At 45.1% G+C, this 26,396-nt stretch overlaps 1 protein-coding gene across 2 annotated transcripts in view; it reads right to left on the bottom strand.

The window, feature by feature from the left end:
* The window catches only part of LOC119445663 (mucin-19-like), a 47,450-nt gene that overhangs the window by 15,967 nt on the left and 5,087 nt on the right, over positions 1-26,396 (bottom strand). The window contains exons 2-4 of one of the 2 annotated variants that reach the window (XM_037709937.2): positions 19,311-19,369; positions 16,820-16,921; positions 4,417-5,425 (exon numbers count right to left, since the gene is read on the bottom strand). In XM_037709937.2, the coding sequence (XP_037565865.1) occupies positions 4,670-5,425; positions 16,820-16,921; positions 19,311-19,369 (917 nt within the window). In that variant the 3' untranslated portion in view covers positions 4,417-4,669. Of the gene's footprint in view, positions 1-4,416; positions 5,426-16,819; positions 16,922-19,310; positions 19,370-26,396 lie in introns of those variants that run through there. The other variant, XM_037709936.2, reaches the window with a different exon arrangement.

Below are 26,396 nucleotides of genomic sequence, written 5' to 3'. Positions count from 1 at the left end.
GATATGCACGATTTCCAGCCTTTTCCAGCCCTCCACATCAAGTTTGAGGCGGTGTCGATCTCGTTCAGCGTAGCTTCATTAGGCCTAACACAGCCTACGAGTTCGTCCGCACGAGTTCTTCCGCTCCATCGGACCTAAAATATAGGATAAGCAAGTACGACGAAGGTAACTGCTTATATAGTTCGGTCCTGACCTTATCGACTTGAAGTGAACCATTCTTAGCATAGCACGATGCACACACAGAGAGTAGGAAGCGGCGACACGGCGCAGTGCTAATACCGCGGTCATAGGTCGGCGCACTCACTCATGAGTGCACTCACTCACACTCACTCGCACTCATTTCAAAGGCGTGAGTGCGAGTGCGAGTGAGTGCCAGTGAGTGTGAGTGCAGGTGAGTGCGAGTGCGAGTGAGTGCCAGTGAGTGTGAGTGCAGGTGAGTGCGAGTGCGAGTGAGTGCCAGTGAATGTGAGTGCAGGTGAGTGCGAGTGCGAGTGAGTGTGAGTGGAGGTGAGTGCGAGTGCGGGTGAGTGCCGGTGAGTGTGAGTGGAGGTGAGTGCGAGTGAGTACCAGTGAGTGTGAGTGCAGGTGAGTGCGAGTGAGTGCCACGGAGTGCAAGTGAGTGCGAGTGCGAGTGAGTACCAGTGAGTGTGAGTGCAGGTGAGTGCGAGTGCGAGTGAGTGCCAGTGAATGTGAGTGCAGGTGAGTGCGAGTGCGAGTGAGTACCAGTGAGTGTGAGTGCAGGTGAGTGCGAGTGAGTGCCAGGGAGTGCAAGTGAGTGCGAGTGCGAGTGAGTACCAGTGAGTGTGAGTGCAGGTGAGTGCGAGTGCGAGTGAGTGCCAGTGAGTGTGAGTGCAGGTGAGTGCGAGTGCGAGTGAGTGCCAGTGAGTGTGAGTGCAGGTGAGTGCGAGTGCGAGTGAGTGCCTGTGAGTGTGAGTGGAGATGAGTGCGAGTGCCAGTGAGTGTCTGTGAGTGTGAGTGGAGGTGAGGACGAGTGCGAGTGAGTGCCAGTGAGTGTGAGTGGAAGTGAGTGCTGTGAGTGTGAGTGGAGGTGAGTGTGAACGTGAGTGAGTGCGGGGCCTGGAAAAAATTATGGTGAGTGAGTGTGAGCGAGTAGTCTCCCACACTGCCGACCTATGACCGCGGTACAGGCACCGTTCTTGAACGAATGCTGTCGGTCGCAGTCGCTCGCGCTTCGATGAACGAAGTGCAACTACGGAGAGTGGTAGATCTGCGTGTATTTTTATGCTGCCATATTTAGTAGTTACCGAAAACACAGTTTGCCTCTTATGCTAAACAGGCAACAAGTGATGGCCCTTTCGATACTGCATCGTAAGCAACAACAACGCTCGTTGCCACGCGAGTACGGCAGGCATCGGCATTTTCGCATGCCAGTGCGGCTAGGTGGTCGTTGGCGCCGTTTTGATGTGCCCGGGACGTTTATGCTTTCTCGTCTCAGTGAGATCGCTTCTGATATGTGCATGAGAAGTGTCCATATATGTTTTGAACATTTCCTCATTATTTCGTGTGAGCGGTACACGGTTTCTACTGTACTTGAAGCGAACAGTGAGCGGTGGCCGTACGCGTGCCGATGTAAACAATGCGCCGTTCTTGTGTTGCAATAATACTCTGCGCGCAGTGTCGCCCCTTCAAAGAGCTATGGCCACTGTAGTCACGAGTGAGCTATAAAAGCGGTTTTTATCATCCTATTAGCGTACGTTCAGTGCAGGTCTAACAGTGGTAAATGCCTGAACTCGGCTGCTACGATACGGCTAACCTCCGCTGAGGGGAATCGACCCCAGCTTGAACTTGATGTGGGCGGCTGGCGAGTGCTCACGTTCGTGCATTTCAACTTCCGAAGCATGTTTGAATTCATATTCGATACGAATAAATATGAATAACAGGAATACAAGCGTAGGCGCTGTGTCAATTGTATTACGGTGCGGTGTATTCGTTCATAGGCACATCGCACGGTGACTGGCTTTGTCGGCGTAGCTGCACAAAATCCCGTCATCATATTTTGACCCCTTGCTGCTGTAAGTCGCACCAGAGTCATTGCTGGCCTAGGCGTCCTTTCCAACAATCGCCCAGTCACAAAAAAAAAAAAAAATTAGAACGAGTGACAAATGCACAAAACCATTGCAGCTCGCTTCTTGCAGCGTGCCTCTGCGTCCCGCGGCGCCCCCACGCGATACATTTTGTTTCACGCGGAGCCCGCTAAGGTGGCGCCACAGCGCAATGCAAAAGGCGGATTCTAGCGGTTTGAGGAATGCTGTTTGCAGTAAGAAGCCTGAATTGTGGGAAACCCAGACTTGATTGTTGCATCATGACAATGCGCCGGCTCAAGCGTCGCTCCTTGACCGCAGCTATCTAGCAAACACCACCGTATTCTCCAGACCTAGCCGCAGCAGTTTTTCCTGTTTCCCATACTAAAAGCCACGTTGAAGAGATATCGTTTGCTAGCCATAAAAAAGATTCAAGATAATGCGACAGGAGACCTACGCGCCATCCCATAAAGTGCGTTCTAGGAAGCTTTATAAAAATGGAAGAAACGACGAGAACCTTGTATTGCCAGCAGAGGGGACTACTTTGAGGGGGACAGGGCTTAAAATCTTGTACAATAAGCAATAAAGATGTTATAGCAAAAGTTTGGTTTCTAGTTGAATACACCTCATATGTGTCATCGTCAGTTGGCGTCGAATGCCCGAAGATGCAAAAGGAACTTGTCCAGGCTTTCGTCTTAGCTAGTTCGGGAAGTTTTGTTGAAAAATTGGCTTACATGTTGTTAAAGAACCGTACTGTATGGCAGATTGGTTTTACATTTAGATTTCCGAGAAAATGTATTGCGCTATAAGACCACAGAAAAATCGCATAATTTTCGCGTAATAGTTGTACATCACTCACGTCGCTAAACACAATCGTTGGGCCAGCTATACTGTTAATATTGAGCAGTAACATTCTCGAAAAATAAATTTAGGCTTGTGTTACAATAAAAATTTCCAATTTCTTGTGCATAAAAATAGCTTTTTTGAAACAAAAATGCCGCCAACATTTCACACTCGCAATTATCGAATACGAAAGTTTAGAATGGCAAGTCATTCTATGCGACACAACATTGCATGTGGTGCTGTCAAAGGTCGACCGCTACGCAAACGGCCATGTTCTGTAGGCGACAGTCCATTGGCTGTGTTCACCGACGCAATTTCCGCAGGAGTGAATCTAGCCGTTGTCGCCGCCGTGGTCGAGCAAACCTATTGATAACCGAATCTCTGTGTCGTCTGACTGTGACGTCGTGTATTAAGATGGACGCTCCAATTGAAAACATTGCTCTTAGTGAAAAAAAATAATGTTGAGCGTCTTAAGCATCCGTCATTAACATGAATTATAATAATACATGTTTTCGGCAGGCAGCCTAGTCAGATTGCAGCTCCTCTCGGAGCTGGTGCGGCTGCAGCGAAGCGTGCCGCTGCAAACACGGTATTACAGTGGCCATAAATTTCGACAGGTCCCATTACTCATTGCACTCTGGACGTGGTTAATTTGGGACTTAGGGCTCGTTGCACTTACATCTTGTTAAGCTACCCCGACTTTGGGAGCTTGGGCACAAAACAGTACTCTGTAAAATTCGGCCTATCCCATGAGAACCGTTGTTTAGAGTTCATATTGATGCAGGCAGTTTAGAATAAGCCATAACAGCCGAGCGAGCTGATCTAGAACTGCGGTCGTTAGGCTGTTGTGAGAGATGGCATTCACATTAAACGGTGACCTCCGCACGAGACGATGTTGGCAAATAGCTCAAAATTAATGAACGAAGTGGCTCGAGAAGCTGTTTGAAGCACTGCTAAGGTGCAGGACGAGCAACTCTTCGGGAACGTATGGGTGCCCGCTGGCACATTATGCCATTGTATTTTCCCTCAAGGCGCACCTACGCATTAAAATTTACAATAAGTTCGCTATAAGAGAAGTCTTGGAATACAGGCTGTGTTTTAGTTTCCTTGCTAATTATAATAATTATGGCGATAAAGATGTGCTTGCTAAAATGGCAATGACAAAATAGCCTAAAATAAATGAGCGAAGCCGTTCAGTTAGCGTAATTCGAGCTCTCAGGACAACTGACGATGTAAAGTGAGCGTTCCCTTTGTGAAAGCCATCATCATCATCATCATCATCATCACCATCATCATCATCATCATAATCATCACCAATATCAGCCTACGCAAGATAAGAATCTCCGTTTGGCGTGGCACTTCGCTTAAAGGCATGCCCATTGCTTTGCATTTTATGCATACTTGTGTTGTTGCTTTAAATTTCCTGCCGTCACGCACCGATATAAAGAAGAATGGTGGTTGTGACCAGCCAGATCGACTTGCAGCCTGGGCTGCTGAGAAACATTTTTTCGGTGCGTAACTGACTCAGGAATGACGAAATGTACTGTAGCTTTATTCATAACAAGCTGTCTCATTCAGCTGATTTTATTTCAAAAAAATGTTAGGTACATAAAGGCGCAGCAATAACACAATACTGTGAAACTGTGTAGAAGCCACCTAAGAAGAAAAACTGGTAGTCATTTTGTGAGTTTATATATTAGGTATCGCTGACAGTAGAGAAAGTTCGGTTGATCCCGGAAATTGCGTTCTTCGCTGGTGAGCTGGAAGGAAGTGTTTCTTCCTTACTACGCTTCCGGCGAAATGCCGTGTATGCTGGCCAGCGTAGGCTCTGCGTTTGTGTTTTGTCCTAACGACGTCCCGGCTCCTGCTCCAGACACTCCTCCGCTCGCTGCTCCTGCGCTTCCTCCTGCGCCTAATGCTGTGCCTCCAGTGCTGGGTGAACTTGTACTCAGTGAAGTGCTAGCTTGTCCTGACCGCGCGTTACCCATGGGAGGCATGGTTGCCGGCACGCCAGTTGACCCAGCTTTCGGCAATGAGTCAGGTGGTACCACTACTGGCGATGTCTGCGAAGCGAGGCTTTCGCTTTTGTGACCTGCTCCAGCGAAGTTGACGGCATTCACTCTAGAGGGGACGCCTGTCGTTTCTCCGTTCAGCATCTGGTTTGGAAAGTTCGAAGGAGTCTTGCCGGCATCGAAAGGATTGTTTAGGAGCTGGATCTTGGTCTTTAACGTGTGCAGCAGGCCACTGACAGGAGCTGAGGCACCTGCCGTGGCTCCTGCGACAGATGGAGTAGTGGCCACACTGCCGACCGGCAGTACTGGGCCGGCCGCGGTGTTTGAGCCTGTGCTGTATGGAGAGCCGCTCGTGTCCACGGTTGGCCCGGAGGGTAGGCCTGGTTCTGGGGCTGTCTTCCTGAAAGTTCCCGAGGTGAACGTGTCGACGGCTGCAACTGCCTTGCCGAAAGCCCCCTTGAACTCGCCGGAATCGAAAGGGACGCAGCCCCCGTTTCTGCAGACTCCGCGCCTGCGTAGGAGGAGTGTCTGGAAAGAGCAGGATAATCATGTTGCGTGCCTGCTCGCCGCTTTCATAAGTTCGAATATGCATAATGCTGGTAACTAGTAAAGCTGTCTACTTTCATTCTGACATAGGATGCACTGAAGCGCAAATGGCGGAGTGCCTAGTTTTCGGCAGGTGTATCGGCAGCCCGTCGATGCAACATCGGGACGACGTTTTGAGTCAAACTGTGATGTGCCACGGCCGTTGCTGCGTGAATCAGCACTTTCGCTTGGCACTGCCCATGCCCTCTGCACTTGGTCGCGCCGCATTTGAGCTGGTGCTTCCACGTGGTCAGTGTTGGGAATCCAGGCATGCCATCAGGAAATAAGTGAAAAAAATTTACCCAGGTGCAAAAGCGCACGTCGGCGCAACTTTACGTTCTGCCGTAAACTGTGCTGGTGTGGCGCTGCTAAGCACGACGTCGCGAGATCAAATCCCAGTCACCGCGGCCGTATTTCGATGGGGGGCGAAACGCAGAAACACCACTGTTTTGGGTGCGCATTAAAAAACCCCAGGTGGTCACAATTAATCCGGAGTCTCCCACTATGGCATGCCTCATAGTGAGATCGTGGTTTTGGCACATAAAACCCCAGAATATACTTTTTTAATGTGCGCAGCGTAAGAACTGCTGCGTCTTTGCTTTACCCAGCGATGTTCAGTGTGGTCAAGGCACATCAGAGCTGGACGTGATTCCTTATAGCGGTGCTTAGTCACTAGAATAAGCAATAGAAGGTCTAGTGTTTCATCATTGAAAATACTTAACCTTCTAGTGGACTGGCTATCAGAAAGACGAAAAAATTCACAGCATATCCACGGGGTGAATGATGATGAGTGGGCGAAGCTCCGGAGGGAATCATCGGATCTCCCGCTTAAGGGGACGCTAGCACAAACGCGTTAGAAACGTGCAGTACTCTCTAGTAAGGGGGAGCGGCCACAGCGTCTTACGCAGCCATTTACACATGCCGGAACGTGCACCGCGTTTGCCGACGCCATCACATGACTGCCGAGAGAGTATACCCCCCGTATTCATAAACGCTCCTCGACTTGAACTTGACTTGCCACCGCTTTGGGCAGCGCGTTCGAAACGCGTTGAAGGTAAGGCGGAGAAGCCACAGCGTCTTACACCAGCTTCTTACACGGGCCGTAACGCGCTAGCACAAACGCGTTAGAAACGCGCTAGAAACGCGGCCTTTCGTTAATGTTGGGTATTTATTGCCGTCGTGGTGCGTGTGCCCATGTCCGCTTCGTGGCGTAGTGGGCTAACGCCGCGCGCTCGGAAGCGAGGGGTCCCTGGTTCGATTCCGCGCTACGGACACAACTTCGGAATTTTTTTTCTCATTTTTCTCAGACTGGTTACACACTACTACTACGACAACGACGACGGGGACGAACGGGTGCCGCTATAAGGAGCTTCGCCCCTAAAACTCACAGCATATCCACGAAGTGAATGATGATAAGTGGGCGAAGCACCGGGGGATCATTCTGGTAATCCACAGCTACGGACGAGAGATAAAGAGATCGCGCGTCGGGAACGAATGCCCTTGTGCAATGCAGCGCCCCTAGCTATGGACGAGAAAGAAAGAGAGCGCGCGGCGGGAACGAGAGAAAGAGAACGCGCGCCGGGAACGAACGCCCTTGTGCACCGCAGCGCACCTAGCTATGGACGAGAGAAAAAAACGCCGGAAGCGTTCTCCGGAAGCCGGAAGCTGGCCTTCGGAACTGGAAGCGGAACCGGAAGTGGAAACGGAAGCGGAAGTCGGCTTCCGGTTATACTATACATATACATATATATGTATATATGCGTATACATACATACATACATAGCGGTCTCCATGCCAACCAGAGCTACGGACTTACTCCATCTAGTGAACACTTCATAAAACTACAGGTGGCTACATGCGGAGGAAGGACAGACCCACGCCCTAAGGAGCTTCGCCCCTAAAGCTCAAATGCTTTTCAGGGTTTTCGCTCGTAGTATTGGCGAGCGCCTCCTCTATTTTTTAACGCCAGTGCAAACGCCCGATCCGCAATGGTTGCCGCTGGTCCGCCTTAGGCCAGCGAGTTGCCGCGATGTGACGCTACCCAGAGGGTAAGACTGCTTGCGTCACGCTACGACTGCTTGCGTCACGCGTGCGTCTGAGCCACTGAGCGCGCGCCGCTGCTGTTCCGGAGGAGATGCGGTAGACTCTTCACGCGTCTGTCAGGATTACTTCCTCCGACTTCCGTCGTGAGGCGCCACCCAGAGGGTACTCTCCCCCACGACCGTAAAGCAGGTGCGAGCGCTAGCCGACGGGAGAGAGTAGGAAATGGCAATCGGAGAGGGTGGTCGGTCGATGGGCCGCATCTGGCTGGCATTAACCAATAGAGGAGGCTCTGTCTTGGCATTTCAGTGTAGAGACGGGAAACTGGCTAAGTTCGTAGTTTATGTTTCTCAGGTATGTGAAACGAATGACTGCGCCAGGGGCGTGATATTTACCAGTTTTTTATTAGTCTTCCTCGGTGAAGCCTTTCGGAAGTGCCAGGCGTCTTGGGGCAACTATATGTGGGCTGACTTTTGCTAAACTGCCACTTGCACTTAATAATATTCTTTAAGTATGATGCGAACTAACTTTTTAATCTATCTACTATTGTGCCACTGGCCTCAATTTTAAACACAATGACAATCTATGCCCAACGCATTTAGGAGACTAGGTGATCGTGCACTAGGTAAACACAATACTGGAACGCCGTCCTCATGCACCGATCATCGGCGCAGAAGGCAGTGAAGGCACTTTTGAGCTTTATGAGAAGGACTTGCTTGTGCGGGCGTCTTTGACTGCATAATGCTGTCCGTGCATGTGCTCACATTCACCACACTCGTTTGTCTCTTTCCTGTATTTCTATTAACCTTTTTTTCTTCCCTCAGAGTGGGGTAGCCAACCGGACTCTTGATTGGTTAACATCCTTGCCTTCCCTTTATCTCAATCACTCACTAACTCTGCGTAATGTTTTGTTCCTGTCTTGTTTATACTGCACGATTTCGAAGATGTCATCAATCGCAAAGGAAGTTCCTCTTAAGTCCAACTAAGAATACACAGTTCTATGGGTTGTTGTCATTAAAGGCAAATTAAAGCTGAACATGCAACTATTTTATTAGTATCGCCGAACCAGAAGCTCCACATTGCTTCTGCCATCGTGGTTGTTTGTTAAAGAGCGTAAGATTGGGCGAGTTGGTATTCCATGTCTTATACTTATAAGCGCATGAAAAGGGACGAGGCACGGAAAGGGACGACGCGGACACAGCGCTGTGTCCGCGTCGTCCATCCGTGCCTCGTCCCTATTCATGCGCGATTAAGTATAAGACATGTTTGTTAAAATGACGCTTATACGCATATCGCTACTTCATGCAATATCGCGGTAGTGTTGCTACTACGCGTTTACAACGTGCGTTTGGCTAAAGCAGCGCGTTGCGTTGTTCTGATTTTCATATACAGTAATTAGAAACTAAGAGTTGAGGGTTGTGCTGCTTAAAGCGCATGGCGTCGCAAGAATGGAGTAACAAGAATTGTAAACCTCCGCAAGACAGTGACAATTGTTCCACTATACTTTTTGCGGATCAGTAAAGAATGAATACAGTACTAAATAATAGCGTTCGTGGACACCTGTATTTATCGGTATGAACGGAATTAGAGGGAGGACGGCAACTTGTAGATAGCTCTAGTCTAGCGTGGGTGTATGCTGAAATTACTGCAGATATATGAGTAGACCCGAAGTGTGACACTACTTGATACGTACTGCGAAGTGGCTGTGCTTCCTTGCAATGGAAGACTGCGTTCCATTGATCTAGTGACGTAAGCAGGTCGCCAGCGGATAGTCCTCAAAAAGAGATTATACGTTTTCATTACCGCTGTGTTTCTCGAGCTTTTCGCTGACTGCTGTTGGTGACAGAGCTAGGTGATGTGGACTTCCAAGCTGTTATTACTGGATACACCTGGCGGTATTCTAATATGCGTCTGCACCAGTACGCCTACTGCTGTGCTAACACACGGTTATGGTTGCCATCATCATCATATTTATTTTCCTGGATTTACAAAATGGTGGTTGCAGCCTTAGCAATGAAGCTGTATAACACAGTTTAACGGGGCCAAGGTGCCACTGGCAGTTGACAAAACAGGAAGGCATAGAAAATGTAGTATAGAGTCTAGCCACACAGTTAAACAGATAAGGTTATTGATATTACAAAAATATATGCGACGATACACGAAAGTATAAGTGACAATACAACATATTACAAACTTAGAATGAACACACATGTAAAAACAGATAATAAAAGGTAACACAAGGTTATGTTTTCATCAAACGGTGTATGCTGTAAAATTATTCGGGGTCAATAACATAAAACATTCTCTAGAAACATATCTCTTAGCCTCAATGGAGACATACTGTCTTCGGTACTAAACTGACAACTTAACTTATTGAAGGACACAAGAACTAAGTGCGCTAATGATTTAAATTATAGTTTGTTGATCAGCCTTGCACACGCCATTTCTCTGGTCAAAGAGTGTGAGAGAAGTGTGGGGATTCTTTTAAATGTGAGGAGTTTTTAAAGAACTATAGAAATAAGTTTACCTGAATAGTGTATTGCATATAAGAGACGGAAGGCACGAGGTGTTTTATAGATATAATCTTATGCTGTTGAAATAATTGTTTTGGATCATGTTGGTAGGGATTATTGGTGACGCAGCAAATAGTTTTTTTTTGAGGATTAGCAGCCTGCTAATATTTTACTTGGTTGCTGTCGGCCACACTAATACACAGTAACCTAAACGGGATCGGAAAATAGAATAGAAAATAGAAAGTGCACCAGCTCCTTTGGAAACGTTCTGGACAAATAGTCAACATGAGAGACCGAAGTCATTCGGCTTGATAAAACTACGTGTAGAACTTCAGGCTCTTTAACTATGTCAATGTGGGCAGCGCCCACCCTCAAGCTTTCATGAGCAGGCATGAACTGTTCCTCGGGGCCATAAGTATGTCTTTCGGTTTCATAGTAATAATTTCCGCGCTATTCTTTTTTAGAGCAATTTTGGAGCTTTGACATGACGTCCTTTTCTACTGGGAAGAGATTTGTGGCATTGTCTGAGATCAAGGATTGGCTGGTTCCGTCTGCATGTCGAATCAGTTGTGCGTGTCTATCAATTTAGACTACATCGTTTATGTAAACAATGAATAACTATTGAACGATATCTACGTCATTATGCAACGTTAGCTCACATGCGCAGCACTGCACTTCGAATAGAGAGAAAGGAAGAATGGTGCCAAAAATGGAGAAAAAGAAAGAACAACAGGATTACATAAATCTATTTCTTTCATTGTTATAGTTATCATTATATATCATCATCATCAGCCTATTTTGATGTCCACTGCAGGACCAAGGGCTCTCCCTGCGATCTCCAATGAACCCTGTCGTGCGCTGGCTTACTTCACCTTGCGCCTGCAAATTTCCTAATTTCATCACCCCACCTAATTTTCTGCCATCCTCGACTACGGTTCACTTCCATTGGCACCCATTCTGTAAATCTAACGGTCTACCGGTTATTTACCCTACGCGTTATATGGCCTACCCAGATCCATGTTTCCCCCTTAATGTCAACTAGATTATCGGCTATGCCCGTCTGCTCTCTTGATCCACACCACTATCTTCCTGTCTATTAAGGTTACGCCTAAAATTGTTGGTTCCATCGCTCTTAGTGCGGTCCTTAACTTGTCCACGAGCGTCTTTTTTAACCTCCAAGTTTCTGTCCCATATGTTAGCACCGGTAGAATGCAATGATTGTACACTTTTGTTTTCAACGCTGTGGTAAGTTCCCAGTCAGGATTTGGTAATGCCTATCGTATGCCCTCCAACATATTTTTATTCTTGTGTAAATTTTGACCTAGATACTCCTTCACAGACTCTAGAGGCTGACTGGCGATCAAGAATTCTCCTTTTCCTGCCAGGCTATTGAGAATTACTTTTGTCTTCAGCATATTAATCTTCAACCCCACTCTTACAATTTCATGGTTAAGCTCCTCAATAATGTGTTGAACGAGAAGAAAGGGAACCTAGGGGCCCGATTTTTATTAATCACATCATAAGAAGTCAACAAACAGTGACACCAAGGACCACTTGACTTCCATTGGCACCCGTTCTGTAAATATAATGGTCTACCGGTTATCTCAATAATGTGATAACCGTGAGCTCTCTTAGTGAGCTCAGTGAGATAACGTGAGCTCTCTCAATAATGTGTTGTAATTTGTCCCCAGTGTTGCTGAACAGCAAAATGACATTTGCAAACTGAAGGTTGCTGAGATATCCGCCGTTGTTCCTTACTTCTAAGCCTTACCGGTATAATAGCTTGAATACTTCTTCTAAGCATGCAGTGAATAGCAATGGAGAGATTGTGTCTCTTTGTCTGACCAATTTCTTGATGGGTAATTTTCTACTTTTCTTCTTGTCTTGTGGAGAACCAAGGTAGCTGTGGAATCTTTCTAGATATTTCCTAAGATATTGACGTATGACTCCTGTACTGCTTGGTAACGCAATGCCTCTTTTGCTGCTAGTATCTGTACTGAATCAAATGCCTTTTCATAATTTATGAAAGCCATATAAAGAGGTTGATTGTACTCTGCATATTTCTCCATTACCTAATTGATGACATGATTGTGATTCATTGTAGAATATTCCTTTCTGAAGCCACTTTCTTTCCTTGGTTGATTGAAGTGAAGTGTTGGCCTGATTCTATTGGAAGTTGACTTGGTGAATATTTCATACAATACTGAAAGCAAGCTAATGGGCCTATTATTCTTCAATTTTTTAACGTCGCCCTTCTTATGAACTAGTATAAAGTTGACATTCTTCCAGCTCTCTGGTACTTTTGAAGTCCTGAGTCATTGTGCATAAAAAAGGGCCGCAAGCTTTTCAAGAACATCTCCATTTTTGACTAAATCGAATGTTATTCCATCTTCTCCTGCCACTTTTCACCAGGTCATATCTTGTAAGGTTATTCTAACTTCACCTCTAGGTATAGAAGGAGACACTGTATCCTGTTCATTACTACTTTGTATGAAGGTAGTATGGCTGTAAAGGCCAGTATAGAATTTTTCTGCTGCTTTTTCTATATCATCGAAATTGCCGATGACATTGACGTGCTTATCTTTGAGTGCATGCATCTTGCCTTGTCCTATGCGAAGTTTACTTCTCGCTTATTTCATGCTGCAGCCATTTTTTTACTGCTTCTTCAATTTTTACCACCTTATAATTACGAATATCCCTTAATTTCGTCTGTGTGATTAGTTTTCACAGTTCTGTGAATTTTGTCTGATTTGTTAACTTAGAAACTTTCATGCTTAGCAATTTCTTTATTAAGTCCCTTGTTGCTTGGGGCCAGAGAGCTGGAAGTGTACCAGAAAGCTGGAAGAACGTCAACATTATACTTGAAGAACTATTACATTAACTGAAGAACTATAGACCCATTAGCTTGCTTTGAGTATTGTATAAAATATTCACCAAGATAATTTCCAATAGAATCAGGGCAAGACTTGAATTCAGGCAACCAAGAGAACAGGTTCGCTTCAGGAAGAGATATTCTACGATGAATCACATCCATGTCATCAATAAGGTAATTGAGAAAACTGCGGAGTACAATTAAACTCTCTATATGGCATTCACAGATTATGAAAAGGCATTTGATTCTGTAGAGATACCAGCAGTCGTAGAGGCATTGCGTAATCAAGGAGTACAGGAGGCATACGTGAATATCTTGGCAAATATGTACAAGGATTCCACAGCTACCTTGGTTATCCACAAGAAAAGCAGAAAGTTGCCTATCAAAAAAAGGGATCATGCAAGGAGACACAATCTCTCCAGTGCTATTCACTGCATGTTAAGAAGAAGTATTCAAGCTCTTAGACTGGGAAGGCTTAGGAGTGAGGATCAACGACGAATATCTCCGCAACTTTCCGTTTGCAGATGACATTATCCTATTCAGCAACAATGAAGACGAATTACAGCAAATGATTGAGGACCTTCATCGAGAAAGTGTAAGAATTGGGTTGAAGATGAATATGCAGAAGACAAAGATAATGTTGAATAGCCTGGCAAGGGAACACGAATTCAGTATCACCAGTCAGCCTCTAGAGTCTGTAAAGGAGTACGTTTATCTAGGTCAATTACTCACAGGGGACCCTGATCACGTGAAAGAAATTTACAGAAGAATAAAATTGGGTTGGAGTGCATACGGCAGGCATTGCCAAATCCTGACTGGGAGCTTACCACTGTCGTTGAAAAGAAAAGTGTACAATCATTGCATTCTACCGGTGCTAACATATGGGCCAGAAACTTGGAGGATAATAAGGAAGCTCGAGAACAAGTTAAGGACCGCACAAAGAGCGATGGAACGAAAAATCTTAGGACTAACGTTAAGAGACAGGAAGAGAGCGGTGTGGATCAGAGAACAAATGGGTATAGCCGATATTCTAGTTGACATTAAGCGGAAGAAATGGAGCTGGGCAGGCCATGTAATGCGCAGGATGTCTAACCGGGGGACCATTAGGGTTACAGAATGGATACCAAGAGAAGGGAAGCGCAGTCAAGGTCGGCAGAAAAACAGATGGGGTGATGAAGTTAGGAAATTTGCAGACGCAAGTTGGAATACGCTAGCGCAACACAGGTGTAATTGGAGATCGCAAGGAGAGGCCTTCGTCCTGCAGTGGACATAAAATATTGGCTGATGATGATGATGATGCTTGGGAGAGCTTGCCTACTGGCTGCCTTGGCGCCTGGCCTCCCACTTCAAGTGCTCCTTTTGAAATCAGCCTAGTTACAGTTTAATTTATTGCCTCTGTTGTATTCATATTTCTCTTCTAAAGATGCATATTTGTTTGCGAGCACCAGTCTGAATTCGTTTGCTTTTACCGTTATTGCGTTTAGGTTAACCTGTTTCTTCTTGACTAATTTTACTCTCTATATTCAAATTGTAAGAAGTCCTAGACCGCACTAACATATGATCACTGCCCTTTACCCTTCCTAACACTTCTACATCCTGCACTATGCTGGGATCGGCAGAGAGTATGAAATCTATTTCATTTATTGTTTTCCATTAAGGCTTCTCCAAGTCTTCTTCCCGTTACTGCGCTTCCTGAAGGAGGTATTCATTATTCGGAGTCTATTCATTTCCGCAAATTCTACCAACATCTCTCCTCTGGTATTCCTAGAATCAATGCCGTAGTTGCCAATCGCTTGCTCACCAGCCTGCTTTCTCGCCACTTTTGCATTGAAGTCGCGCTTGACTACAGTACGTTGAGTTTGCACCTTTCTCATTGCTAACTGAACATCTTCACAAAAAAGTTCTATTTGTTCATAATCATGACTAAAAGTTGGAGCGTAGGCTTGTACTACCTTTATTCCATAACTGATATTCAGCTTTATTACGATGATTGCTACCCTCTCATTGTAGCTGAAAAAGTCATCAATGTTGCCCGCTATGTCCTTATGGATTATAAATCCTACACCGTATTCTCTGTTATCTGGAAGACCTCTGCAGCTGAAAACGTGGCCGTTAGTCAGCACTGTATAAGCCTCACCATTTCTTCTAACCTCACTAAGGCCAATAATATCCCTGGCAATGCCTGGTAATTCTTCAAAGAGCCCTGCTAAGCTAGCCTCACTCGAGAGCGTTTGCGTGTTGAACGTTGCCAGGTTCACTTTCCAGTGGCGGCCTGCCCGGACCCAGCGATTCTTAACTCCCCCCCCCCCCCTCTCCTGGCACGTCGCAGGTCGCACCGCCGGCGCATGAGGGCCATGGGTTAATTGCAAGTCATAAGGGAGGTAGTAGCCAGGGAGGGAAATTCCTGTTTTGGTGTGAGATTGCCTTTGTGGTAGCTTAATTCGCCTTCCTAATTTAATTGCACCTGCACTGGTATAGCCCTACTGGCTGCCAGCATTTTCTTTCGCCCGTGTCAGGCGCCACTCCAAGCCAGAAAACTTAGTGGACTGAAGAGGTTTCAAACTCAGAAGAGGTTTCAAACTTCAGATTAGAAGCCTGGTTGTATAATGTATAACAGTGCTATCGTTGGCAGCATGAATGAAAGTAATGACCGTTTCATAAACAAGGTCATAACAGAACACTTACATCATACCATCATACCAAACGTTACACCATATAGGCATAACACCCTCTCCCATAGCATTAGAACATCGGTTGTACTCAACTGTACAACGTCTTCCAATGGGAGGCTTTCCAACTCTGTTTTGAGCGCCATATTCATGTTTTCGTTCCCGTGATTTTTCTGTTATTCTGCGCTGAAAGCCTGCCATGGATTCGCAATTCCACCTCATCCGAATCAGCTAAGCTATAACGGGGTGCCACACCTGCACTGCTGTTTTCGAGTGTCTTTTTGTATGGTGGTGATAGGACAAGAGCGATGTGTCGGCATACTGAAACTACCATTGCGAAACATCATGGTTTTCATAATATACGTACAGATTATCGAGTATCTGGCCTCGGTAAATTTGAAATTAAGCCCACGACACAATATACACGCGTTTTTCTCGATATGTTCTGCAGTTGCAAGACTCTTGTCAGGGAACATAATATATGAAACTGGAATTTTGTGCCTTTTGATTTTTCTGATCAATGCGACCTTAAGTTATTGGTGTTTGCATTGTGTATGTTGTGGCAGAATCTTCAGGGTCCAGTCTATTGTTTTATTAAGAGCGTGTGCGTTGCTGAGAAATTATTTTCACTGTAATAAAAGTGATGAATTCACGCTTACCAAATATTTGTTCTAGATGGATTATCAGTTCTAAATTTCCTGTAATTCCATCCAAAAATTAAAAAAATAGGCATTTTGTTCATGCGGAGTATGAAATTACTTAGAAATCTTTGAGCGGCTTAATAATTCGTGGCTGCATGTAACCTTATGATACCTGAACCCTCAAACAAGTGTTGGAAATGCGCTTTAGAATGAATTTTACGTGACTATTATCATTAAGTGATCGAGGCTACAGTTGTATTCTTCGAGTGCTGCCTCCTGAACACGTTTGTCTGAGAATGTGGCATATGCTGAAGAACTCAATCTAGAAACATTAGAACGGAAGCCACTTTCACGCTTCAACATTAAAATCTTCATGGAGCACATTGCTACAATTAGCATGCTCACACTATGAAAATAAGAGGTTGAAAATCGTGATAGCTTGACACGTAAGCATTTGCCACAGTTTGCAGGTGGTCCACGTGGTAATGGGAAACAAACATGATGCCTTTCAATGCGCTAACTATTTGTTAAAGCGAGATTAGTAGGATATACACATGGCGGTTCGGCAGTAGTGCCCAAAGTTTACAGTTTCAGTGCCTTACCGAACATAGGACTCCATCCCGCTCTGTGGAGAAGACGATGGAGGGTAACTCAAAGAAGTTGATCTTGATGCATAGGTAGCGGCACGGAATAACCTTCCCACTCTGAAAATGAAAGACAATGGTAGCTTAATCGTTCTGTGGCGCTGTAGCCGGCAAGGTGACAAAGGTAAGCTGTATGCTTTTTTATAATTTAATCTTTACTTATTCAAGTAATTTGTTTAGTTAATACAATTAGAACAGGTTAACAGAACTGGAATGCAGCCATGCAGCGTAATTCTACATATTCAGGGGAATCTGCTGAAGAAGAATATACACAAAAAATAGCAGTGTCTATGTAGCAAATCAAAAAGAGTCACTTATTCTCATTTACATATTCACATACATTTATTCAATGCTGACAAATATTGCAGTTGCGATATTGAAGCCGGACAGAAGTAAATTTACCTCTGTTTAACAAAAATTCTAAGACAAGCGCCACTTTACGGTCATACGATCATGCCGATGAACCCATGCCGCATGCAGGGAAGCGCGTCTCCCAAGCACAAAGACTAAAAGAGACAGCTCATCAGAACATGTCTTTTTGTACTGACTGAATTGTGATGTAGTTACTTGAAATCATCACGGAGTGTTCATAAGTGTTAACTTGCACATCAATACGTTTCGTCACAGACCTCCAAGACGTATTTCTCTAAACTCGTGCGAACTCAGCAATTTCTTAAATGGGAATTACTTGATTAGTGCTCTACTTTAATTAAACAATGGGAATATATGATCTTAAGTTAATAATTACGCCGCTAACTATGGATGTTTAGTTACGTAACGCGACTTTGTAATTTGTCTTGCAAGTACCGTCTGCTTCTTGAAAGAATTCAGCTGATGTTACGGAACTGTGATATCTGCCACAGGAGATCTTTCGCTACGTCTGTTTCCATTAAAGCAGAGCCAGTCATGAGAGCGCCAAGAATTACACGAATGATTTTTTAAAAATTTTAGACACAAGAAAGTAGAGAGAAGAGTTATTCAGGGACTGGTTAAACTGCCCCATAGCGGGAAGGAAAACGTGCGCCTAAAGGTGCAAAACGCCAGCAGTTACAGAATTAGAGACGAAAATGTCACACTAATGCCTGCTCGAAAAAGCCTTTTAGCGTGGAATGATGGGTGAAAGAGAAATTTTTCTTTCTTGCGGTGCTCAAAATTTGTTCTAGGTGCCCAAATTGGTCATCATGAATATAATTTGTCTTCTTAACATGATCGATTGCAGTTATTAGTTCTATATGAAATTGCAGTGCTGTATTTTATTGCTCTAAGCAATTTACACACAGTCACAGCCAGATAGACAGAAAAAGTGAGAGAGTAACTGTAAGTAGTTTAAAATAAAACAAAAATATTTTTTTTGGCCGCGTGAGCTGTAATGTCCAAAATAACTAAGATTTAGCGCCAGGCGGGTGAAACAAGCAATTACTTTTTTTTTCTTTATCAAGGTAGATATTGCTCTAGGAATTCAATAATTCGTGAGTGTGAGAACTTGCTCAATGTATTAGCGAATTTGCAGGCGTCTAATTCAGACACCTGGGGAAAGGCAGAGGGCACTCGAGATCGCCGATATAAGCCTCTGTCCTACAGTCAGCCCGAATAGCGTTGTGGTGATGATGACTTACCAATGAAAACGAAACAAAAAATTCATACCAGCGGACACAAAATGGGTAGTGCTCAAGGAATAAAGAAATGAGCACTATGTGTTGTCCCAGCGAAGCCATTGGCCATGAACTGGAAAAATCCATAAACTACGTGCATGATCATTGTGTCCGTCGTGGCTGAAGGGCTCTAAGCTACAGCGCAGGGCGAGCATCTTTAATTTTAGGTAGGAAATTATGAGCAGAATAGACGAAATGACTGCTGATATTTCTCGCTTGACGCACACGTGCTGTAGTTATCTGGTATCATATAACGGGACGCATATGCATGAACAACAGTTGTAATGACGACGCTTTATGACGGGGTGGTCGACAATCTCACGTGATAAACATTCTCGCGTTGGACTATTAGGCGTGGGGGGAAAATAGGAAGCAACTTCACGAAGATTACATCGTTCCGAATGCCCAAAACCTAGCAGGTGATCACAACAGAATACATTATATAAGAACTGTAAAGATTTTGCATTAGCAGGAAATGCCGGAAGAATTATTGATATTTCTGGCTATCTTCTCAACATATCCTTGTGGTGGAACAAATAGGAACATTTTCTTGTTTATGTGCCCGAGTTACTGACTCGCCAGCGCAGCGCAGCTGTAAAAATCATTAAGGTTAATCCTTCTGCAAACACTCCCGGAACTAATGCTGAAATAGTGCAGACGGCAGCAGGCATGACCCAAACCACTGCATTGCCCCCGGCTTCTCCAGCTGCCCATTTTATTTTGCTCTTTTATGTGGTTAGAGGTGGCCAGCCCTTCTGCTGAAATGCGTATGTGAGAGATGATGAACACCAACTTACTATGACGTCAGGGGCCAGACGGGGACAGAGGGCTTGAAGTAGTGGCAGGAAGAGCAGTGCTGAAATAAAATGCAAGAAAAGCATGGTTATGTCTATTGAACACTAAAATGTGGCACAACCTAAGAGGCAGTTTATTGCCTATGCTGTTGTTTTTTATCCAAGAGCATAAACAGAGAGAAACGACAATTACATGAACAATCTGCACGCTTTCCCTCTAGTAAACAGAATGAATATAAATATATAATCTTATAATAACGAAGCATAAGTAAATGTCCATAAAGAAATACAACTTCAAGGTACATTAGTAAAACAGATATATAAAAAGCGCATGTGATGAAATAATATGTACGCTGAAATACGAGCATACATATTTCGTTAGACTCAGACGTCTGACAATTCTATAATACAAAGGGGCGGAAAGCACATGCTCATGAAACAGTTTTGGACCTTAGAGTAGCTAGGAGTGAAATTTCAGGATCGCTGCAAACGAGCATCTATTGAAGATAAGGGGGATGTGATACGCCTGCTGAAATAAGGAAAACAGAAAAGTGTTTGCACATACAATGTTCGTAGAAATGGGAGGAATCGTGCATAAAATATGCAGCCGTTGTTGTTGATTAAGTTATGAAGTTTGCAGTGATTATACGAGGTGAAGTGCTCACTAAGCCATTGTTCTGCACAATGTCTCACTTAATTGTCACCACCATTTCGTCTACAGCTGCCCATATAACGTGACTTGCTCTTCTGTCGTTGTCGTCCTCGAATTCATCGCTATCCGCGCCTACATTGGTGTGTCCAAAAAGCACCAGTGCTCGTAATGACATCGTGCTATTCTGGCATGCGAATACTGCAATAAATTTGCGTAAGGAGTTGTTGACTTGAATTTTAGGACTAATATAGAGTTTACGTGCTGCTTAGGTTTGGCATGTGCCACATGTATTGCAATAGGATTGAACACCACTACTTTCAATTGAAACTGTAGGCATAGCTGCAAGGGAAAGTGACGCAGATGCTCTTCCACCAGTTTCTCAAATATTCAATATTATTCCCGCGCATCTAGGTTTGGCACTTTCTCTTACAGACTATTTTGAGCCTTACACATAATATCCTCAGTTTCAACGCACTTAGATGTAAATGAAAAAAAGAACACTGCACAGAAGATATAGGAGACATACTCCACAGAAAACAAATATCTAAAGGCGCGCTGTGCTGTCATGTGTGCACAAGCAGAAAATAAATAAAACACAATTCAGTAGCTGTAATAAATGCGGTTATTTTATTCAAATGAAGCATGTTTTGGTTGCAGTCGTTAAAAAACTCTTCGTGTCAGCAACAACAGTAGAACTGTGTATTTGCTCAACAGTCGGAACTGAATCGACCCGACATGCATTTCAATATTGAAACATATGAACATTCATAATTACTGCGGCGATGGCTGGTGAAGGTACTTACTGCGTCATACAGCGCATATTATTGTGATCGCAATTATATGGACACTCCAAGCGCATTTCTGATGTCGCAGTCGTCGCCGTGAGGTTCCGTATAAAGTCCAACGGCGATGAAATCATCGCCGCGCGCCGCAGGCTGCGTGTGCGAGTGAAAGCATGCGCGGGTGAGCCGGCAACCGCAGCTTAATCTCGCGCACACGAGAGAGGAAGGCAGCCGGAAGCGCGCGGTCTTCGCTCACGCGCGATGCACGGGGAGGAGGCGACGGAAACGGGGGGGGGGGGGAGGTTGCGTTCTGCTCCCGCGGCTGCTGCTCACGGAGCTGCCGCGCAGGCGCCGTATCTTGAAAACGATCTGCGATGTGGTCGAAGTGTGCGCCCGCGGGGGCCTCATCTTCAAAGCGATCTGCGATGGGGAGAAAGTGCATTCGCCGAGTGCCGGTAGCTTCGTATGCGCTGTGCTTTCGACGTTTAGTTCGCGTTGAAGCGAGAGCCAGCGCGAAGGTCAATTTGCTCGCTGCCGCTGGCACGCTTTCTCACTCCAGCGTTTTGGCGAGCTTCCTGGGTCATCGAGCGAGATGTGTACCAGATGCGTGCGTGACACCGTGCTTGTTTATTTACTTAGTAAGCGAACATTGACATCTTTATAGGGACGATAATATTACTATCCTTACTTCGTATAGCTGAATACTAATTTGCTATCGCAATCGATGCGTCGCCTTTCGGGCGGAACTGCGATTTTTTTATGTATATCCCTTTCCTCGCAGCAACAAAAACGCCTTTGTGACGGAACTGAAGCAAGAAAAAGAAAAAAAAAGAGTTCCGTTTGGCTACAGACGGGTTGGGGCGATGAAACAGGCTGATATTTTGGTATCAAGAAAGATATATTGGGTGCTATCAAGTGAACTTCCCGGCTAGTTGGTTGAACAACTTGGACTACGGAATAACACGAAAGACGAGGACGCAGAAGTGACACACAACATTCACCACGTAGCGCTGACTAACAAGTGACTTTACTGATACGAAGAGCGTACCTATAAATACAGTAGAGTCATCGTCAATATTATTGAGCTCCAGCATATTTATATGTACGTCCTTCGTCTCAATAAAGGTAATTGTTGTTGCTGTTGCCTCAAAACATGACTCGCACCCACAGGGGGGATTGGCCACAATGGGTCAGCTCTATCTGTGGTCGTTGTGTGCCTCTTCTGCGACCTCGTCTTTTGTGCTGTTCCCTAGTTTAGCATACTTCAAGATACTATCACTTTGCAATTACGGATTAGCAGGATGAATTGAAGTAAGAATGCGCTTTCTGTGAGAAGAATTTTTTTTTGAGTTCGTAATTATAAATCAGAAATTACGGCAAAACTCCTCTTACGGTGACTGTAGGTGGTAATGCGAATAGTCTTCGATCCATATAGCGACAGACTGTATTCCTGAGTCACGTTTATTTAACACATATAGAGGTAAATCGGAGACTGTCGTTGCTTCGGCCAGTTGCCATGTAATAAAATGTCGTCCTACTTTGCCATCGCACTCGCTTGTCGAGGTTGCCCATGAGCATGGCGGCTTGACGGCGACTTCATACCATTGACCATATGGCCGCTTAACAAAAATAAAAAAAATAAAGGAGGGACGGGGTCAAGGGGAGCGCCAAACTTTCGACTGCTCAATAAATTCTTTTTTTCAACAAATATATGTGCACAGACATGCTCAGCATACAAAAAAAAAACATCAACACGCATCGCGCAAATCACAACCATTTATGGTTGCGGAGACGGTGGAGAATGTTTGCGATTTGCGCAATGCGCGCATGATGTTTTTTTTTCTGTAGGCTGAGCATGTCTGTGCATATCATCATCATCAGCCTATATTTATGTCCCCTGCAGGACGAAGGCCTCTCAGTGTGATCTCCAATTAACCATGTCTTGCGCTAGCTGATTCCAACTTGCGTCTGCAAATTTCTTAACTTCATCGCCCCACCTAGTTTTCTGCCGTCCTTGACCGCGCTTCCCTTCTCTTGGTATCCATTCTGTAACTCTAATGATCCACCGGTTATCCATCCTACGGACTACATGACCTGCCTAGCTCCATTTCTTCCTCTTAATGTCAACTAGAATATCGCCTATCCGCGTTTGTTCTCTGATCCACATCGCTCTCTTCCTGTCTCTTAACGTTAGGCCTAACATTTTCGTTCCACCGCTCTTTGAGCGGTCCTTAACTTGTTCTCGAGCTTCTTTGTTAAGCTCCAAGTTTCTGCCTCATGTGTTAGCACCGGTAGAATGCAATGATTGTACACTTTTATTTTCAATGACAGTGGCAATCTCACCGTCAGGATCTGGTAATGCCTGCCGTATGCACTCCATCCCAATTTTATTCTTCTATAAATTTATTTCTCATGATCAGGGTCCCCTGTGTCTCCATCCCAATTTCATTCTTCTATAAATTTATTTCTCATGATCAGGGTCCCCGGTGAGTAATTGACCTAGATAAATGTGCCCCTTTATAGATTCTGGAGGCTGACTGGCGATCCTGAATTCTTGTTCCCTTGCCAGGCTATTGAACATTATCTTTGTCTTCTGCATATTAATCTTCAGCCCCACTCCTACACTTTATCGAATAAGGTCCTCAATCATTTGCTGTAATTCGTCCCCATTGTTGCTGGATGGGGCAATGTCATCTGCAAACCGAAGGTTGCTGACATATTCGCCGTTGATCCTCACTCCTAAGCCTTCCCAGCCTGAGAGCTTGAATACTTCTTCTAAGCGTGCAGTGAATAGCATTGGAGAGATTGTGTCTCCTTGCCCGACCCCTTTCTTGATAGCTAACTTTCTATTTTTCTTGTGGAGAAACAAAGTTGCTGTGAAATCCTTGTAGATATTTGCCAATATATTCAAGTATGCCTCCTGTACTCCTTGATTACACAATTACTCTATGACTCTTGTACAGTATCTGTACTGAATCAAATGCTTTTTCATAATCTATGAAAGACATATAGAGAGGTTGGTTGTATTCTGTGCATATATATTTGTTGAAAAAAGAAATGAATAAACAGTCGAAAGTTTGGCACTCCCGTTCACCCCGTCCCTCCTTCATTTTTGCGATAAGGAAACCGGCATGACATTAACCGACTAGCCCAGCAACAAGTTTTAATATGACGACGACGCTGACGCATTGACGATAGCATTACGATGAAGGAATGATGTCGATGGAATGACAAATGCGGTATAACGCTGACGGCATGCCTACAATAAAATGTCAATTCATAAATTATGACCGCGGTGGAAGAAGAACACCATGACGACGCCGATATGAGGACAATTAGATGGCGATGGCAGTATTATGGCGATGAGGTGATGATGACGGTGTGATGACAACCGGATGAAGAAGCTGGAATGACGATGATCACGACGGCTTGACGACGACGTTTTGACTACAGATGCTTGATCGTGGCTGTCTGACGATCACTGCATGACAAGGGTGGCATAATCACGACTAAATGAAGGACCGCTTTAACCATAAAATTGAAGCGGAAAGATTGACGTCGATGAAACGTCGACGGTGGTATGAAGACTTGGGATGGCGTTACTGAAGTGATGACAATGACGAAACGACACCGTGACCACACTGAGGTGGCGACCACTGTGTGACGATGATGGCTTGATGACGACGGCACGACAAGAGTAAGATGACGAAGCTGCAATGACCTCGATGGCATCACGACCAGGGCCGCGGTAGAAGGCGTGGTGGTGATGGCACAACGAGAGTGAGATGACGAAGCTGGAATGATTATGGAACGACCACGATGGCATCAGGACCAGGAGCGCATACCTATAGTGGCCCAGGCAGTAAGACAACTTGGGCCAGTGTGGCGGCGTAACAGGATAGGTAGATAGATAGATCGATAGTTGGATAGATCGATAGATGGATAGATAGAGAGAGATAGAGAGATAGGCTCAAAACGGATGTGTAGGCAAAGACTGCTATTCGCATTAGAATCACAAAGACACTGCGGACCCTAGCCAATGACTGCGCTAAGCAACTCTACTGTCATGCCAGTTTGCGCGACCCACTAAACCCAGCCACACGGCCGAACAATTGTTTATAAAATCAGTGTTCAAGAGTGATCTTTACTCACACGACACTGTGCACTGCTCCATTAGTGTTATTTATTTATTGAGATCACTACATGTGCCCAGAGGGCAATGCTGTACCAGGGGTATATTACAAGATAAACTAAAACTGCAAGAAGATTTATACAAAGAGAACAAAAATGACAGGACAGTATCTTAGGTAAAAGTCCGAGATGTCAGTCAATGTGGAAAAGAACAAGATAAGAGGTGTACTGGGCGTATTGCCTTGACCTAAAAGCTCCACATCATCGTAGCGTATGATGCAGATGTCGCTGGAGTAAATCGGCAAATGAGTCACTGGACGCGGTAACAACATCATGTGTTTTTCCATCTTCAGGCGCCTCAAGCTCTCTTGACTTAGTTACTACGACTAAATGCATCTTCGCTCGGCAAAGACCTTCTCTAACGTATAGGTGACAGGACGCATTCACATGTTCATGCAGCGCTGAACGCGCTTGGCGACTAAGGGTTTGCGCTGTTCGAGACAGAGGCATAAATAAACCCGCCCTGCGCATTTGAATATATTACCTGCAGGTTAAGCGTAACGAGACTACATTCAACGAACACTGTTTCATCTGCAGAAAAAAAGTCCCTTGTTCTGAAGCACTATACTACTAATTACCAGAGTCACCTTTAACTTTACGCAGATGGGTCCGTCAAAGCCGATGCCGACTGCTGTGCAACTGCATTTTGTATACCCGTTTTGAAAGCTACATGGTCTGGCCGACTGAACTGTGTAGTCTCATCAAGAGTCGCTGTGAGTGTGGCAATACCAGCAGTCTTAGGAAATCGAAAGACTTGTCCCTTGAAAGATGTCGTACTCCTATAGGCACCGGGCGCGGGATGAATTTGGACTGGTGGCGCCTTCATGCGGCTGCGCCGCGAATGTATGGCCTGTGGCCGCCGGGCCGCGCGCAGCAGGCGCTGCCTTGAAACCAAGTCTGATCAAACATGTTGCGTTTTTGGGTGCACCAACAGTTACTGAAACATGACTGAAACTGGTTAGGACTTTATATTCAATCGTTGTTCATCGCGGCATCGCGTTTTTCAGGCGGAAAGTCTGTATATGTGCGGTTTGTAGGCAACAGCGCATACAGTGCTCAGCAATAACGCGATACTCGAATCGCATGGTCGCCAGCGCTTTTTGCATTGACTGTAAGCGCTGGGGGCGCCAAACTGATGCATTGTGGTGTAGAGTGAAAGCCAGAACCATAGTAACGCATTATGACTGCATTTGGTCCCACGGCGCTCACCTGTGGCGCGAAAAAAAAAGAAAAAAAAAAAAACGGCGGCAGCCGCGCGCTGCCAGCGCTTCAATCGCTGGGCACTGTACATTTCCGACGCTGATTTGCTATGGTCTAGTTGTTCTAACGTTAATAAAAGAGCCATTCATACGCAAGAGCTTCGTGTCCCACTTGCCTGTCTTCGCCTCCGCAGTGTAACGGCTCCAGAGCTTGGGCACCGAAGGCGAACACTCAGATTTGTAGTTATTTTGCCGTCTTATCAGT

This window comes from Dermacentor silvarum, chromosome 3, assembly GCF_013339745.2.
Source record: "Dermacentor silvarum isolate Dsil-2018 chromosome 3, BIME_Dsil_1.4, whole genome shotgun sequence".
NCBI classification, from domain to species: domain Eukaryota; kingdom Metazoa; phylum Arthropoda; class Arachnida; order Ixodida; family Ixodidae; genus Dermacentor; species Dermacentor silvarum.
The sequence above is the reverse complement of the archived record's forward strand: the minus strand, read 5'-3'. Positions and strand labels throughout refer to the sequence as shown.